The sequence below is a fragment of the Somniosus microcephalus genome, unplaced genomic scaffold (assembly GCF_052327205.1).
Source record: "Somniosus microcephalus isolate GS21.2 unplaced genomic scaffold, FLI_Smic_1.0 unresolved_chr1, whole genome shotgun sequence".
Classification (NCBI taxonomy): Eukaryota; Metazoa; Chordata; class Chondrichthyes; order Squaliformes; family Somniosidae; genus Somniosus; species Somniosus microcephalus.
In genome coordinates this window covers 3,107,720-3,126,432 of record NW_028225179.1, presented here as the reverse complement: position 1 = coordinate 3,126,432, position 18,713 = coordinate 3,107,720, and the positions used below count along the sequence as shown (strand labels likewise).

Genomic DNA, 18,713 nt, shown 5'->3' with positions numbered 1-18,713 from the left:
CATTTTTCATGCTGTATGATTTTGCCATTCCCATTCGCAACATTTTCACAGCATGTTCTTTCAATTCCTTCCTCCCCTCCTAAACCCCCCGCCCCCCCTGTCTCTGCACCTGCTTAATACCTGTTACATCTCCAGCTTTTTCCAGTTCTGATGAAGGGTCCCAGACCTGAAACGTTAACTCTGTTTCTCTCTCCACGGATGCTGCCTGGCTTGCTGAGTATTTCCAGCATTTTCTGTTGTTATTTCAGATTTCCAGCATCCGCAGCATTTTGCTATTATATCACGGATCCTGAACCCCTTCACAAAATGGCGGCGGGCCGATCCGTCCAATGAGCCGGTTCCAGGTCCTGCCTCCTCCTTCGCCGTGATTGGTTGGAGGACCAAAGCCCCTCGGTCGGTCCTCCAGGCTCAGCCTCCCCTCGCTCATTGGTGGAGAGCTCAGGTCTATCATTGTACGACGGCGACGTCTTGACGTGACTGGTTGGGCGAAGAGGGGGCTGGGCGCACGGGGCGCCGGCTCGCTCCTCCAGCCCCGCCCCGCTCACTCCCTATTGGTCGGAAGCTCCCGTCAATCAGGCCCTGGGCCCGGGTCACGTGTCCCTAGAGCGCGCTTCGCCAAACTGAAGAAGCTCCGCTCGGGGCCCGGATCTGCGGACTCTCAGGTTTGGATTCCCCTTTATTCTCTCCCCTCCTGTGATCTCAATCGGATCTGGGGGAAAACTCACTTTCCCTCACTGATTGCAGCTCTTCACCAACACCGACTTTACAAAGAAAGCCCCGCGTGGCAGCCTGGAGCTCGGGCCCAGTGCGCAGGCGCGGGGGAGGATGATTGACAGGGGCCCAGGGTGTGTGCTGAGCATGCGCGGTGCGGGCCGGGCGCCTGTGGAGCAGGAGAGGACAGGGCAATGGGACGCATGCGCGGGGTCAGCCACAGCTCAGCGCGGCGGCCCAGCCGCCATTACTGTTGATCCTTTCAACCAACCTGTGCAGCAGCTGGGGCCTGAAATCAGCTTCACTGCCCCTGGGCTGGGAAAAGGGACATGAGTACAGGTACCGTTCCATAGTGGTTATGTTACTGGACTAGTTATCCAGAGGCCTGGACTAGTGATCTGGAGAAGTGAGTTCAAGTGAGAACTATATCTAACTCCTTCTTGAATATATTTAACAATTCATTAAATATATTCAAGAAGGACTTAGATATATTCCTTAAGGCTAAAGGGATCAAGGAATATGGGGAGAAGGCAGGGACAGGGTACTGAGTTTGGATGATCAGCCATGATCTCATTGAATGGTGGAGCAGGCTCGAGGGGCCGAATGGCCGACTCCTGCTCCTATCTTCTATGTTTCTATGTAATCCCAGCACGGCAGCTGCAGAACTTAAATTCATTAAATAAATCTGGAATTAAAAGGCTAGTAATGGTGACCATGAAACCGTCATTAAAAACCCATCTGGTTCACTAATCTGACTGGCTTATATGTGACTTCAGACTCACAGCAATGTGGTTGTCTCTTAGCTGCCCTCTGAAGTGGCCTAGCAAGCCCCTCAGTTATACCAAACCACTGCAAAGAAGTGTAACCGCACTGTGGGAGCACCTTCACCGCATGGACTGCAGCGGTTCAAGGCGGCGGCTCGCCACCACCTTCTCAAGGGCAACTAGAGATGGGCAATAAATGCTGGTGTTGCCAGCGATGCCCACATCCCGTGAAGGCTAAAGGGATCAATTGAATGGCGGAGCAGGCTCGAGGGGCAGAATGGCCGACTCCTGCTCCTATCTTCTATGTTTCTATGAATGATTATATAAAAAAAATTGAGACAACATTCTCCCTCTTACCCCTTTCTACACTCCTTTCACAGGGTTTTAGAAGTGGAGCCTTTACGGACAGGAGGCTGAGACCAAACATCACGTCAGAGTTACAGGATTCCTCAGGACCTGATGCAATCGGTCCTCCAATCTGCTGGCACACCAGTGAATCAGAGAGTTCACACTGATGAGAGACCTTTTAAATGTTCTGAGTGTGGGAAGAGCTTCAAGATCTACAAGCACCTGAAGCAACACCAGTGGCTACACATTGGGGAGAGCCTGTTCACTGGCCCCGTGTTCCAGAAGAGATTCACTCAGTCATCCACTCCGATGATACACCAGCAAGATCACACGAGGGAGAGACCTTTAACCCACTCCGTGTGTGGGATGGGATTAATTGCACCCTCCGTGCTGCTGAGACACCAGCTTGTCCACACTGATGAGAGACCGTTGACCTGTTCCGTGTTTTTGAAGCGATTCTCTCATTCTGCCACCCTCCTGAGACACCAGCTTGTTCACGTTAAATGTTCTGACTGTGGGAAGAGATTTAAAAGGTCCCAGGATCTGAAGAGACACCAGCTGGAGAGAGCAGGAGAGATTCTGTTCACCTGCTCCGTGTGTGGGAAGAGATTCACTCGGTCCTCGAATCTGCTGGCACACCAGCGAGTTCATACTGGGGAGAGACCGGTGAAACATTCTGACTGTGGGAAAAGCTTTAAAAGGAACCAAGAGCTGAAGGGACACCAGCTGGAGAGAGCAGGAAAGAGGCCGTTCACCTGCTCCGTGTGTGGGAAGGGATTCACTCAGTCATCCGACCTGTTGAGACACCAGCGAGTTCACACTGATGAGAGACCGTTTAAATGTTCTGACTGTGGGAAGAGCTTTAAAACCTCTGGGGATCTGAAGTTACACCAGCGAGTTCACACTGATGAGAGACCATTTACATGTTCTGTCTGTGGGAAGAGCTTTAAAAGCTCTAGGGAACTGAAGTTACACCAGCGAGTTCACACTGATGAGAGACCATTTAACTGTTCTGCCTGTGGGAAGAGCTTTTAAACCTCTGGGGAGCTGAAGGAACACCAGCGAGTTCACTCCGATCAGAGACCATTTACATGTTCTGTCTGTGGGAAGAGCTTTAAAAGCTCCAGGAATCTGAATGGACACCAGCGAGGTCACACTGGGAAGAGGCCATTCACCTGCTCCGTGTGTGGGAAGGGATTCACTCAGTTAGCCAACCTGTTGAGACACCAGCAAGTTCACACAGATGAGAGACCATTTAACTGTTCTGACTGTGGGAAGAGCTTTAAAAGCTCCAGGAATCTGAACGGACACCAGCGAGTTCACACCGATGAGAGACCATTTACATGTTCTGCCTGTGGGAAGAGCTTTAAAACCTCTGAGGATCTGAAGCAACACCAGCGAGTTCACACCGATCAGAGACCATTTACATGTTCTGACTGTGGGAAGAGCTTTAAAACCTCTGGGGATCAGAAGCAACACCAGCGAGTTCACACTGGGGAGAGACCGTTCACCTGCTCCGTGTGTGGGAAGGGATTCACTCTGTCAGCCAACCTGTTGAGACACCAGCAAGTTCACACTGATGAGAGACCATTTAACTGTTCTGACTGTGGGAAGAGCTTTATAACCTCTGGGGATCTGAAGAAACACCAGCGAGTTCACTCCAATCAGAGACCATTTACATGTTCTGACTGTGGGAAGAGCTTTAATACCTCTGGGCATCTGAAGCAACACCAGCGAGTTCACACTGGGGAGAGACCGTTCACCTGCTCCGTGTGTGGGAAGGGATTCACTCAATCAGCCAACCTGTTGAGTCACCAGCAAGTTCACACTGATGAGAGACCATTTAACTGTTCTGACTGTGGGAAGAGCTTTAAAACCTCGGGGGATCTGAAGAAACACCAGCGAGTTCACTCCGATCAGAGACCATTTACATGTTCTGACTGTGGGAAGAGCTTTAAAAGCTCCGGGACTCTGAAGGAACACCAGCGAGTTCACACTGGGGCGAGGCTGTTCACTTGCTCTGTGTGTGGGAAGGGATTCTCTCAGTCCTCGACTCTGCTGACACACCAGCGAGTTCACACTGTACTGTAGTGCAGGGCCCTGTAGAAAGCTGGGGTGACATGAACATGGAATGGATGAATGTTTTATAAATCTTGTACTGCTGTTTAATCTTTAAGACTGTTGTGCTGATGATTCCCTTCGATTGACTGTTCATGGTGTTACATAGAATGTACACCACAGAAACAGGCCATTCGGCCCAACTGGTCCATGCCGGTGTTTGTGCTCCACACCCACCCTACTTCAATTAACCCGATCAGCATCTCCTCCCATTCCTTTCTCCCTCGTGTGGCTTCCCCTTAAATGCATCTATGCTGTCCACCGCAACTACTCCTTGTGGTAGCAAGTTCCCCATTATCACTCTTTGGGTAAAGATATTTCTCCTGAATTCACTACTGGATTTCTTAGTGACTTTTATATTTATAGCCACATAAATATGGTGAGATTTTGTTAAGCTGACCAGTATGTTGTTGTACTTTATCTTTTGCTGATGAATTAAACATTACTGAGCCCCTGTACCCATGTTATGGGATGAAGTGCCAGACAAGTGAAGGCACAACGTCTGGGTGTGAATCTAATAATAACCTCACGGACCGTATAGGTGTGATAACCAGACGGGCTTGTGGTTATAGTCTGGTCACAGATGGACTAAATTCCCTGAATTAGCAGGAGTTCAGGAGGCGGTCAACAGACGGGTCCAAACAATCCCATTTCCTAAGCGGTAACCAAGCTTGTGTATAAGAACAGGCCACTTAAGCCGTTGTCAGTTGGAACAGACTCGAGAAGATCGCGCGTGAATCCACTGTACTTCTATTCTCCAGATTGAGGGAATTATCACCCAATCTGTGTTATGCAGCGCTCTTAATAAAGCCTGGAGAGACAATTTGTGTTCTTGTGAGCTTGATTATCTGGTATCCAAAACCCTGGGACTCCCGATCATTAGAATCAACCTCAGTGTGTGGAAAGGGATTCCCTGGTGTATCCCACACGCTGACACACCAGAGTGTCCACATTGTGACTGCGGTGGGTCGATTCCACTGTTTCCGATGCCTTTAATCACATGCATGTGCGGTGCAGTTAAAGGGACATCGACCGTCACATCCTCTTCCCTCTCAGTACTTGTGTCAGTTAAAGAGTCTGTGACCTTTTTGTCTTCTCCTTTGTAACTAAAGGGACAATGTGTCTCCTTACCTCAGCGTAACACCTCGATATTTAAAGGGACATTGTCTCTCTGTATTCATAGAATCATAGAATAGCACAGAAGGAGGCCATTCAGCCCATCAAGTCTGTGCCGGCTATTTGGAAGAGCAATCCAGTTAGTCCCACTCCTCCGCTCTTTCCCCATATCCCTACAATTTATTTCAGTTCAAGTATTAATCCCGTTCCCTTTTGAAGGCTCCTGTTGAATCTGCTTCCACCGCCCTATCAGGCAGCGTGTTCCCCATCACAACAACTCGCTGTGGAAAAAAAGTTTCCTCATGTCACCTCTGGTTCTTCCGTCAATCACCTTCAATCTGTGCCCTCTGGTTCCCGACCCTTCCTCCACTGGAAACAGTTTCTCCTTATTTATTTTTTGAGGATGTAACTGGTAAAATAGATAAGGGAGAACCAGTGGATGTGGTGTATTTGGACTTTCAGAAGGCCTTCGATAAGGTCCCGCATAAGAGATTAGCATGTAAAGTTAAGGCACATGGGATTGGGGGCAAGGTATTGACTTGGATAGAGAACTGGTTGGCAGACAGGAAGCAAAGAGTTGGAATAAACGGGTCTTTTTCCGAGTGGCAGGCAGTGACTAGTGGGGTACCGCAGGGATCGGTTCTAGGACCCCAGCTATTCACAATATATATTAATGATCTAGACAAGGGAACTAGATGAAATATCTTCAAGTTTGCAGATGACACAAAGCTGGGTGGGCGTGTGTGCTGTGAGGAGGATGCCGAGAAAGTCCAGTATGATTTGGACAGGTTGGGTGATTGGGCAGAAGCATGGCAGATGCAGTATAATGTGGATAAATGCGAGGTTATCCACTTTGGTGGCAAAAACATGAAGGCAGCTTATTATCTGACCGACAATAGGTTGGGAGAAGGGGAAGTGCAACGAGACCTGGGTGTCTTTGTGCACCAGTCGCTGAAGGTAAGCATGTAGGAGCAGCAGGCAGTTAGAAGGCAAATGGTATGTTGGCCTTCGTAGCGAGAGGGTTTGAGTACAGGAACAAGGATGTCTTGCTGCAGTTGTACAGGGCCTTGGTGAGACCACATCTTGAGTATTGTGTGCAGTTTTGGTCGCCTTACCTGAGGAAGGATGTTCTTGCCGTGGAGGGAGTGCAGCGAAGATTCACCTGGGATGGCAGGAATGACGTATGAGGAAAGATTGGGTCGATTGGGCTTATAATAATAATAATAATTCAACTTTATTGTCATTGTACAATGCACAAGTACATGAACAACGAAATGTGATCTTGCAAGCTCCCATGAGTCCAGTACAAATAACATTAACATTAAACATAAATAGCACTGTCCTGGGAGAAGCAAAGCCGCTGCGTCTGTGCGCGCCGCCATTCCATTTCCACCATTCCTCCTGTCCGACAATCTTCAGCCCAACACCCGGGCCTGCTCACCAGCCACCCCTCCCGGGGCTCCTTCCGTGACCTTCTCACCAACCGCCCCTCCTCGGGGCTCTTTCCGTGACCTGCACCTGGTCTTCCCTGATGGTCACCCCTCCAGGTACTAACCAGGCCTGGCTCTGGCTTAGCTTCCAAGCCTTGCTCACTGGAGTTTAGAAGAATGAGAGGGGATCTCATTGAAACATAAAATTCTAACAGGACTGGACAGACTAGATGCAGGAAGGATGTTCCCGATGGTCGGGGAGTCCAGAACCAGGGGTCACAGTCTAAGGATAAGGGGTAAGCCATTTAGGACAGAGATGAGGAGGAATTTCTTCACCCAGAGAGTGGTGAACCTGTGGAATTCTCTACCACAGAAGGCAGTGCAGGTCAACTCATTAAATGTATTCAAGAAGGAGTTGGATATATTTCTTAAGGCTAAAGGGATCAAGGGATATGGGGAGAAGGCAGGGACAGGGTACTGAGTTTGGATGATCAGCCACGATCTCATTGAATGGCGGAGCAGGCTCGAGGGGCCAAATGGCCTACTCCTGCTCCTATCTTCTATGTTTCAATGAACCGGTGGATGTACTGTACTTAGATTTCCAGAAGGCATTTGATAAGGTGCCACATCAAAGGTTATTGCGGAAAATAAAAGCTCATGGTGTAGGGGGTAACATGTTGGCATGGATAGAAGATTGGCTAGCTAACAGGAAGCAGAGAGTAGGCATAAATGGGTCATTTTCTGATTGGCAAGATGTAACGAGTGGTGTGCCACAGGGATCAGTGCTGGGGCCTCAACTTTTTACAATTTATATAAATGACTTGGATGAAGGGACCGAAGGCATGGTTGCTAAATTTGCTGATGACACAAAGATAGGTAGGAAAGTAAATTGTAAAGAGGACATAAGGAGGGTACAAAGGGATATAGATAGGTTAAGTGAGTGGGCAAAGATCTGGCAAATGGAATATAATGTGGGAAAATGTGAAGTTGTCCATTTTGGCAGGAAGAATAAAAAAGAAGCATATTTTCTAAATGGTGAGAGATTGCAGAGCTCTGCGATGCAGAGGGATCTGGGTGTCCTAATGCATGAATTGCAAAAGGTTAGTATTCAGGTACAGCAAGTAATCAGGAAAGCTAATAGAATGTTATCGTTTATTGCGAGGGAAACTGAATACAAAAGTAGGGAGGTTATGCTTCAGTTATACAGGGCATTGGTGAGACCACATCTGGAGTACTCCTCAGTGTGTGGAAAGGGATTCTCTGGTGTATCCCACCCGCTGACACACCAGAGTGTCCACAGTGTGACTGCGGTGGGTCGATTCCACTGTTTCCGATGCCTTTAATCACATGCATGTGCGGCCCAGTTAAAGGGACATCGACCGTCACATCCTCTTCTCTCTGAGTATTGGTGTCAGTTAAAAGAGTCTGTGACCTTTTTGTCTTCTCCTTTGTAACTAAAGGGACAATGTGTCTCCTTACCTCAGCGTAACACCTCGATATTTAAAGGGACATTGTCTCTCTGTATTCATAGAATCATAGAATAGCACAGAAGGAAGCCATTCGGCCCATCGAGTCTGCGTCGGCTATTTGGAAGAGCAATCCAGTTAGTCCCACTCCTCCGCTCTTTCCCCATATCCCTGCAATTTATTTCCGTTCAATTGTTTATCCCATCCCCTTTTGAAGGCTCCTGTTGAATCTGCTTCCACCGCCCTATCAGGCAGCGCTTTCCCCATCACAACAACTCGCTGTGGAAAAAAAGTTTCCTCATGTCACCTCTGGTTCTTCCGTCAATCACCTTAAATCTGTGCCCTCTGGTTCCCGACCCTTCCTCCACTGGAAACAGTTTCTCCTTATTTACTCTGTCAAAACCATCCATGATTTTTAACACCTCTATCAAATCTCCCCTTAACCTTCTCTGCTCCAAGGGGAACAACCCCAGCTCCTCCAGCCTCTCCACATAACTGAAGTCCCTCATCCCCGGTACCATTCTAGTAAATCTCCCCTTAACTTTCTCTGCTCCAAGGAGAACAACCCCAGCTTCTTCAGTCTCTCCACATAACTGAAGTCCCTCATCCCCGGTACCATTCTGGTCAATCTCCCCTTAACTTTCTCTGCTCCAAGGGGAACAACCCCAGCTTCTCCAGTCTCTCCACATAACTGAAGTCCCTCATCCCTGGTACCATTCCAGTAAATTTCCTCTGCACCCTCTCCAAGGCCTTGACGTCCTTCCTAAAGTGTGGTGCCCTGAATTGAACACAATACTCCAGCTGAGGCCTAACCAGTGTTTTATAAAGGCTTAGCATAACTTGCTTGCTTTTGTCCTCTATTCCTCTATTAATAAAGTCAAGGATCCTGTATGCTTTTTAACGGCCTTCTCAACTTGTCCTGCCACCTTCTAAGATTTGTGTACATACCCCCCGAGGCCTCTCTGTTCCTGCACCCTCTTTAAAACTGGACCATTTAGTTTTATTGCCTCTCCTCATTCTTCCCACCAAAATGAATCAGTTCACACTCCTGAGTTAAATTTCATCTCACGTTTCTGCCCATTTCACCAGTCTGGCTGTGTCCTCCTGAAGTCTGTTACTATCCTCACTGTTTACGACATTTCCAAATTTCATGTCCTCTGCAAACTTTGAAATTGAGCCCTGTACACCCAAGTCCCGGTCATTAATATGGATCAAAAAGAGCAGTGGTCCTAATTGCGAGCCCTGGGGAACCCCACTGAATCCCTCCCTCCAGTCTGAAACACAGCCGTTCCCCACTACTCTCTGCCTTCTGTCCCTGAGCCCATTCTAGATCCATGCTGCCACTGTCCCTTTAATCCCATGGACTAATGCCAACAAGTCTATTATGTGGTACTTTGTCAAACGCCTTTTGAGAGTCCATATACACAACATCAACCGCTCTACCCTCAACCCTCTCCGTTACTTCATCAAAGAACTCCATCAAGTTAGTCAGACACAATTTGCCTTTAACAAACTGACTTTCAGTTACTAGCCCAGACTTTTCCAAGGGCCAATGAATTTTGTCCCGGATTATTGTCTCTAAAAGTTTCCCCACCACCGACGTTAGGCTGACTGGCCTATAGTTGCCGGGTTTATCCCTCTCCCCTTTTTTAAACTGGAGTGTAACATTTGCAATCCTCCAGTCCTCTGGCACCACCCCCATGTCCAAGGAGGATTGGAAGATTGTAGCCGGAGCCTCCGCAATTTTCACCCCACTTCCCTCAGTAACCGAGGACAAATCCCATCCGGACCGGCGACTTTTCTACTTTGAGGACTGCCAACCTTTGAAGTCCCTCCTCTTTATCTATTTCTATCCTATCCAGTATCGCTCCTGCCTCCTCCTTTACTGCTACATTGGCAGCATCCTCTTCTCCAGTGAAGACAGATGCAAAGTTCTCATTTAGTCCCTCAGCCCAGCCCTCTGCCTCCACAAGACAATCTCCCTTTAGGTCCCCAATCAGCCCCTCCCTTCCTTTGATTGCCCTTTTACTATTTAAGTCTTTATAAAAGATTCTGGGTTCCCTTTTATGTTAGCTGCTAATCTATTCTCATACTCTCTCTTTGCCCCTCTTATTCCATTGTTTAGATCTCCTCTGTACTTTCTATATTCAGCATGATTCCCCACTGTATTATCAACCTTACATTTGTCATAAACCTCCTCTTTCTGTCTCATTTTAACCTCTATCTTTAGTCATCCCGGGAGCTCTAGCTTTGGATGCCCTTCCTTTCCCCCTCATAGGAATGTGTCTGCTATGTACCCGAACCATCTCCTCTTTGAAGGCCTCCCATTGGTCATTTACTGTTTTGCCTCCCAATTTTTGACTCCAATCCACCTGGGACAGATCCCTTTTCCTCTCACTGCAGTTAGCCCTCCTCCAGTTAAGTATTTTTTATGCTTGATTGTTCTTTGTCCTTTTCTATAACTATTCTAAACCTGATGATATTATGATCACTGATCCCCCAAATACTCCCCCACTGAAACACGCTCCACTCGCCCCACTTCATTCCCCAGAACTAGAGCCAGCTCTGCTTCCTTTCTCATTGGGCTGGAAACACACTGATCCAGAAAGTTCTCTTGTACACATTTCAGGGATTCCTCCCCAATTTACCCTTTACACTGTTACTATCTATATTTGCATAATCATAATCATAATCATAATCAACTTTATTGTCATTGTTAGTGCACAAGTGCAGTACAACGAAATGTAGGCTTGCGGCTCCCGAGAGTGTACATTTAGAGTAAGACATTTAAACATTCAACATTCATTTGGCTTGTAATACATTAACATAAACAATATAAAGTGCATTGGCAGATGTGCAGGCTTTAGAGTTTATTTGTGGAGTTCAGTAGGATGACAGCCCTGGGAAAGAAGCTGTTCCTGAATCTGGTCGTTCAGGTGCGAATGCATCTGTAGCATCTCCCAGATGGCAGGAGGGCGAACAGACTGTGGCTGGGGTGGGTAGGGTCTTTGATGATGGACCGTGACCTCCGTAAACAGCGTTTCTGATAGATGTTCTCTATGGTCGGTAGCCGGGTGCCGGTAATGCGTTGGGCAGTTTTGACGACCCGCTGCAGGGCTTTCCGGTCATAGGAGCTACAGCTGCCATACCATACTGTGGTACAGTTCGTCACTACATTATCACTACTCTGTAGTTCTTGCATCTTTCTGTAATTTGCCTGCACATTTGCTCCTCTATCTCCTCCCCACTATTTGGTGGCCTGTAGTAAACACCCAGCAGTGTAATAGCTCCTCTATCTCCTCCCCACTATTTGGTGGCCTGTAGTAAACACCCAGCAGTGTAATAGCTCCTCTATCTCCTCCCCACTATTTGGTGGCCTGTGGTAAACACCCAGCAGTGTAATAGCTCCTCTATCTCCTTCCCACTATTTGGTGGCCTGTAGTAAACACCCAGCAGTGTAATAGCTCCTCTATCTCCTCCCCACTATTTGGTGGCCTGTAGTAAACGCCCAGCAGTGTAATAGCTCCTCTATTTCCTCCCCACTATTTGGTGGCCTGTAGTAAACACCCAGCAGTGTAATAGCTCCTCTATCTCCTTCCCACTATTTGGTGGCCTGTAGTAAACACCCAGCAGTGTAATAACTCCTCTATCTCCTCCCCACTATTTGGTGGCCTGTAGTAAACACCCAGCAGTGTAATCGCTCCTCTATTGTTCCTGAATTCTAACCTGCCTTTGCTCCCTCGACTACATCACCCTCTCCAGCGCTGTAATAGTTTAGTTGATCAATACTGTCACCCCTTCTCTTTTTCCTTCCCTATCTTTCCTGAATACCTTGTAGCCAGGAATATTAAGATCCCAATCCTCCCCTTCTTTGAGTCTGGTCTCTGTTATTGCCCCTATATCAGAATCCCCTGTGGCACCTTGTGCCTGCAGCTCACCAACCTTATTTACCAGGCTATGTGCATTTACACACATGCACTCCAAACCCATCTTAGTCTGCATCGCTTCTGCCCCGTCTGATTCCTCCTATTTCTGAACTTTTCTTTACTCTGGTGCTATTTCTCTCTCTTATATCTGATATTTATGACCTCTAGTTCTGGTCTCCCCCGACAAGTAGAAACATTTTCTCCACATCTACCCTATCAAACCCTTTCATAATCTTAATGATCTCTATCTGGTCACCCCTCAGCCTTCTCTTTTCCAGAGAAATGAGCCCCCAGCTGTAGTGTATGTACCTTTAAGAGGAACTATGTTTTTGAAGCCCCTGTATACTGTAGTACCAGTAATGACCACTCGGGTATATAAGCCTGTGTAGCGTCTTGTGTAGTTAGTTCACCTAATCAAATCAAAATCAAATCAAATCAACTTTTATTGTCATTGTTAGTGCACAAGTGCAGTACAACGAAATGTAGCCTTGCGGCTCCCGAGAGTGTACAATTTGGATTAGGACACTTAAACATTTCAACATACATTTGTACATATATATTAGCATAAATATGACCATAATAAAGTGCATCGGCAGATGTGCAGGCTTTAGTGTTTATTTGTGGAGTTCAGTAGGATGACAGCCCTGGGAAAGAAGCTGTTCCTAAATCTGGTCGTACGGGTGCGAATGCATCTGTAGCATCTTCCAGATGGTAGGAGGGTGAACAGACTGTGGCTGGGGTGGGTAGGGTCTTTGATGATGGACCGTGCCCTCCGTAGGCAGCGTTTCTGATATATATGTTCTATGGTCGGTAGCCAGGTGCCGGTAATGCGTTGGGCAGTTTTGACTACCCGCTGCAGGGCTTTCCGGTCATGGGAGCTACAGCTGCCATACCATACCGTGATACAGTTTGTCAGGATGCTCTCTATTTGTTCAGTAAACAAAGTTCACTTTGTTCAGTAAACACTTGTTAAATCAACTCCTGCATTCCATGTCTCCATTAACACACGGACCTAACAGTGGCGACGAGTTAGAAACGAACTTACCTGCAATTCGGCAGCACCTCAAGGGGATCGATTCCTCAGACGAAGGTCAAAGCCAGAAACAAGAAAAAAAAACTGGTTTCACCAGCTAAACGGGCTGGTGGCAGGTAGTGCACTGATCCTTCCTGGGCTGCGGCGGGCTAGAGCTCGATCGGGTGGCTCTGCAACGGGGCCGGGCAGCGAGTCGGGAAGCAGAAGCAAAGAGAGAGAGAGGGTGGAGCACTCAGGGCGCGGCCGGTGCTGCAAAGCAGGTCGGCGTTCGGACCGAGCAGAGGAAAGGGAAAGTCCCAGAGGGTCCGCTCCACGATGGGAACGGTTCTCCAAGTAACGGAGAAACTATTGAAGCGATATATATAAAAAAAAAATAGAAATACCGCGAAAAGCTGCAGGTCGCAACGGGAAACGCGGAGAACAGCGTTGGCAGCATCGGCAGTGGCGGGAAAGCACGGGAGGTGCCATCTGAACTCGGCGGGGAAGAAAGAAAAGCGTGGGAGGCGCCATTTTGATCCATCGGGGACAGAGGAAAAGCGCGGGAAGCGCCATTTTAGATTTTCAAGATGCTGAAGACTGGCAATATTACTGCTTTCGATAGTGATATAGAAGATTGGACCACATATGTGGAAAGAGTGGAGGTATATTGCAAGGCGAATGAAGTAGCGGATGATAAAAAGGCATCGGTACTTCTAAATCTGATGGGCGCAAGGACATACGGGCTGTTACGAAACTTGATCACTCCAGCCAAACCGATGAAAAAGAATTTTAAGGAGATTGTTGATACCTTACAAGAGCACTTATAACCAACACCGCTGCTGATAGCGGAACGATTCAAATTCTTCAGGAGGAATCAGCACAAGAATGAAAGTAACGCTGATTACCTCACCAACAGCCATCCCACCCAAGCCCTATCCCCATAACCCCGTAACCCCACGCATTTAATCCCCCCTAACACTAAGGGTCAATTTTTTTTTTTATCATGGCCAAGCAACCTAACCCGCACATCTTTGGACTGTGGGAGGAAACCGGAGCACCCGGAGAAAACCCACGCAAACCCGTGACCTCTACTACTTAGCAGGACAAGGGCAGCAGGTGCATGCGAACACCACCACCTGTAAGTTCCCCTCCAAGTCACACACCATCCTGACTTGGAAATATATCACTGTCCCTTCATCGTCACTGAGTCAAAATCCTGGAACTTCCTCCCTAACAGCACTGTGGGAGAACCTTCACCACAAGGACTGCAGCGGTTCAAGAAGGCGGCTCACCACAACCTGCTCAAGGGCAATTAGGGATGGGCAATAAATGCTGGCCTTGCCAGCGATGCCCATATCCCATAAATGTTGGCACTGTTGCCTCACAGCGCCAGGGACCCGGGTTCAAATCTGGCCTCGGGCGACTGTCTGTGTGGAGTTTGCACATTCTCCCTGTGTCTGCGTGGGTTTCCTCCGGGTGCTCCGGTTTCCTCCCACAGTCCAAAGATGTGCGGGTTAGGTTGATTTGGCTATGATAAATTGACCCTTAGTGTTAGGGGATTAAACACGTGGGGTTACGGGGATAGGGTGGGATATGTGTCGGTGCAGGCTCGATGGGCCGAAATGGCCTCTATCTGCACTGTGGGGATTCTGTGATTCTGTGATTCTGTGAAATGTAGAGGGAGCGGTATTCTCTATCTCATCCCTGCTGTACCTGTCCTGGGAGTGTTTAATGGGACAGTGCAGAGGGAGTCTTAATCTGTATCTAACCCATGCTAATCATCCATTTATTTTTTTAAATAGAATAATAAACTATAACAATTTAATCTCATCTTCTAACCCTTTCTAAAATTGTGCTAGTTGCCCATGCGCTGAGTGTATCCGAGCACTGCTCCAATGGATGCCGCGCGGCTCATCCCAGTATCTGAAATCACAGGAATCAACTTCCATTGATTTTCTCATCCTCCTCCTATTGCTTGCTCTAAATGTATCTCTGTGCTCCTCAGCCAGCTGAGACAATGGCAGTGGTTGTTACCCAGAATGCTGCACGAGGTAGAATAGGCCCTATCAATGCTGCAGGGGCCTGGTGTGCAGGCGCGGCTTGAGGCGGGGCGTGTTCCGCGCATGCGCAGTCAGTGCCGCCAGTCGGGTGATGGCGGCGGAAGGCAGAGAGAGGATTCTGGAGCAGGGAGGTGGAGGGGCACAGGGGAGCAATGGAACCGGCGGGGAGGCTTTATAAACACCCGGTGTAGGCCTCAAGCCTCCGAATAAGAACCTACGGGTCCCGCGTTTGCCCCGAGCGGGGCGGCGGCTGCGGGGCTTTCTCCCGGTCACAGGCCCAGCTCAATGGCCGCCATCTTGAGAGGCTGAGTGTGCAGTGGGGCGCATGCACGGCCCCCTTGGGCCAGGGAGCAGGAGGAATGTTGTCAATTTCTGTCCTGGACTCTCAGTGATGGCTTTTGTAAACTCCTTTCACAGGCTATGAGAAGGGTAGGATTGACAGACGGGGAAGCTCAAACCAAACTTCACATCAAGATCTCAGAGAGTCACTCCATTCATCAGGACCTGAAATTCTTCGGCCTTTTGAGTGTGGAAGGAGAAATGATTGGGAGGTAAGTAGCACCGAGTCCAGTTCTACGGCGTACGGCTTCTACAGAGTACTTAACTCGGGAATTGGGTGAGTGAGCAAATTGTTCCAGGAGGCAGTCACACCCCTTACGTTAAATACTTCAGATTTGGTCCGTGGTCAGGGCCAGGAGGGTGTGACTACGAGTGAGGCAGGTATGGGGATTCAGAAGGTAGCATTGGAGGAGCCTCAGCCCTTGCACTTGTCCAACAGGTACGAGGTTCTTGCAGCCTGTGTGGACGAGAGCAGGGACTGCAGGGAGGATGAGCAATCTGACCACAGCACTGTGGTACAGGGGGCCATTCAAGTTGGGGGAATAAAAAGGAATGTAGTAGTGCTAGGGGACAGTATAGCCAGGGGGAGAGATACTGTTCTCTGTAGCCGAGAGCCTGAGTCCTGAAAGCTGTGTTGCCTGCCAGGGGTAAGGGCATCTCCTCTGGGCTGGAGAGGAACTTGGAGTGGGAGGGAAAGGATCCAGTTGTCGTGGTCCACACAGGTACCAACGACATAGGTAGGACTAATAAAGAGGTTCTACTGAGGGAGTATGAGCAGCTAGGGGCTAAATTAAAAAGCAGAACCACAAAGGTAATAATTTCTGGATTACTACCTGAGCCACGAGCAAATTGGCATAGGGTCAATGAGATCAGAGAGTTGAATGCATGGCTCAAGGATTGGTGTGGGAGAAATGGGCTTCAATTCATGGGGCACTGGCACCAGTACTGGGGAAAGAGGGAGCTGTTCCATTGGGACAGGCTTCACGTGAAGTGTGTGGTGAATCTTGAGCGGCAGAGCGGGGCTATAAAAGGCCCCAGAGACCAGGTAACGCCTCACAGCGTCGGCGGGAATCTCGAGCGGCAGAGCGGGGCTATAAAAGGCCCCAGAGACCAGGTAAGGCCTCACAGCATCAGCGGGAATCTCGAGCGGCAGAGCGGGTCTATAAAAGGCCCCAGAGACCAGGTAAGGCCTCACAGCGTCGGCGGGAATCTCGAGTGGCAAAGCGGGGCTATAAAAGGCCCCAGAGACCAGGTAAGGCCTCACAGCGTCGGCGGGAATCTCGAGCGGCAGAGCGGGGCTATAAAAGGCCCCAGAGACCAGGTAAGGCCTCACAGCGTCGGCGGGAATCTCGAGCGGCAGAGCGGGGCTATAAAAGGCCCCAGAGACCAGGTAAGGCCTCACAGCGTCGGCGGGAATCTCGAGTGGCAGAGCGGGGCTATAAAAGGCCCCAGAGACCAGGTAAGGCCTCACAGCATCGGCGGGAATCTTGAGCGGCAGAGCGGGGCTATAAAAGTCCCAGAGACCAGGTAAGGCCTCACAGCGTCGGCGGGAATCTCGAGCGGCAGAGCGGGGCTATAAAAGGCCCCAGAGACCAGGTAAGGCCTCACAGCATCGGCGGGAATCTCGAGCGGCAGAGCGGGTCTATAAAAGGCCCCAGAGACCAGGTAAGGCCTCACAGCATCGGCGGGAATCTCGAGTGGCAAAGCGGGGCTATAAAAGGCCCCAGAGACCAGGTAAGGCCTCACAGCGTCGGCGGGAATCTCGAGCGGCAGAGCGGGGCTATAAAAGGCCCCAGAGACCAGGTAAGGCCTCACAGCGTCGGCGGGAATCTCGAGCGGCAGAGCGGGGCTATAAAAGGCCCCAGAGACCAGGTAAGGCCTCACAGCGTCGGCGGGAATCTCGAGTGGCAGAGCGGGGCTATAAAAGGCCCCAGAGACCAGGTAAGGCCTCACAGCATCGGCGGGAATCTTGAGCGGCAGAGCGGGGCTATAAAAGTCCCAGAGACCAGGTAAGGCCTCACAGCGTCGGCGGGAATCTCGAGCGGCAGAGCGGGGCTATAAAAGGCCCCAGAGACCAGGTAAGGCCTCACAGCATCGGCGGGAATCTCGAGCGGCAGAGCGGGGCTATAAAAGGCCCCAGAGACCAGGTAAGGCCTCACAGCATCGGCGGGAATCTCGAGCGGCAGAGCGGGGCTATAAAAGGCCCCAGAGACCAGGTAAGGCCTCACAGCGTCGGCGGGAATCTCGAGCGGCAAAGCGGGGCTATAAAAGGCCCCAGAGACCAGGTAAGGCCTCACAGCGTCGGCGGGAATCTCGAGTGGCAGAGCGGGGCTATAAAAGGCCCCAGAGACCAGGTAAGGCCTCACAGCGTCGGCGGGAATTTCGAGCGGCAGAGCGGGGCTATAAAAGGCCCCAGAGACCAGGTAAGGCCTCACAGCATCGGCGGGAATCTCGAGCGGCAGAGCGGGGCTATAAAAGGCCCCAGAGACCAGGTAAGGCCAACCAGTCTCCGAACTCGGAGGGAAGGAGAGAGGTAAAAATTAATCCAAGTGTGACGTCATCAGAAAGCGGGTAAGTGATTGGTTGGTAGGTATTTCTCTTTTTTTTTAAGCTTAAACTCTGATTTATAGTTTCTAAGGTGCGATATTCATCATCTAGAATCGGGGCAGAGGGTATTTAAAAATAATATTAATAAATGTAATTAATTACATAGAATGGGAGATCAGGTGATGTGTTGCTGCTGCAATATGTGGGAGCTGGTGGACACCATTGATGCTCATGGTGATCACATTTGCAGTAAGTGTTGGCTGCTCGATGAATTCCGGCTCTGTGTTGAAGAGCTGGAGTCCAACCTTCAAACACTGAGACACATCAGGGAGGGCGAGAGTTACCTGGGCACTGTGTATCAGGAGGTAGTCACACCAATTAGATTAATTAATTCAGATGTAGTCCGTGGCCAGGATCAGGATGGTGTGACTAGAAGTGAGGCAGGTCCGGGGATCCAGGAGGTAGTGTTGGAGGAGCCGCAGCCCTTGCTCTTGTCCAACAGGTTTGAGGCTCTTACTCCCTGTGAGGATGGGAACAGGGACTGCGGGGAGGATGAGCAACCTGGCCACAGCACCGTGGAGTGGGGGGCCATTCAAGTGGGGGGCGTTAAAAGAAATGTTGTAGTGGTAGGGGATAGTATCGTTAGGGGGATAGATAGAGTTCTTTGCAGCCGAGAGCGAGAGTCCCGAAGGCTGTGTTGCCTGCCCGGTGCTAAGGTTAAGGACATCTCCTCTGGGCTGCGGAGAAACTTGGAGTGGGAGGGGGAGGATCCAGTTGTCGTGGTCCATGTTGGTACCAACGACATAGATAGGACAAGGAAGGAGGTTCTGCTGAGGGAGTTTGAGCAGCTAGGGGCCAAATTAAAAAGCAGAACCA

At 49.5% G+C, this 18,713-nt stretch overlaps 1 protein-coding gene across 1 annotated transcript in view; it reads left to right on the top strand.

Annotated features, from left to right (window-relative positions):
- Positions 1–2,861: 2,861 nt before the first annotated feature.
- Positions 2,862–18,713, top strand: part of LOC147093191 (uncharacterized) — a gene marked incomplete at its 5' end in the record, with an annotated part of 32,420 nt that continues 16,568 nt past the window's right edge. Inside the window, one exon of the mRNA XM_085974189.1 lies at positions 2,862–3,910. Coding sequence (XP_085830315.1) covers positions 2,862–3,910 — 1,049 coding nt within the window. The remainder of the gene's footprint in view (positions 3,911–18,713) is intronic.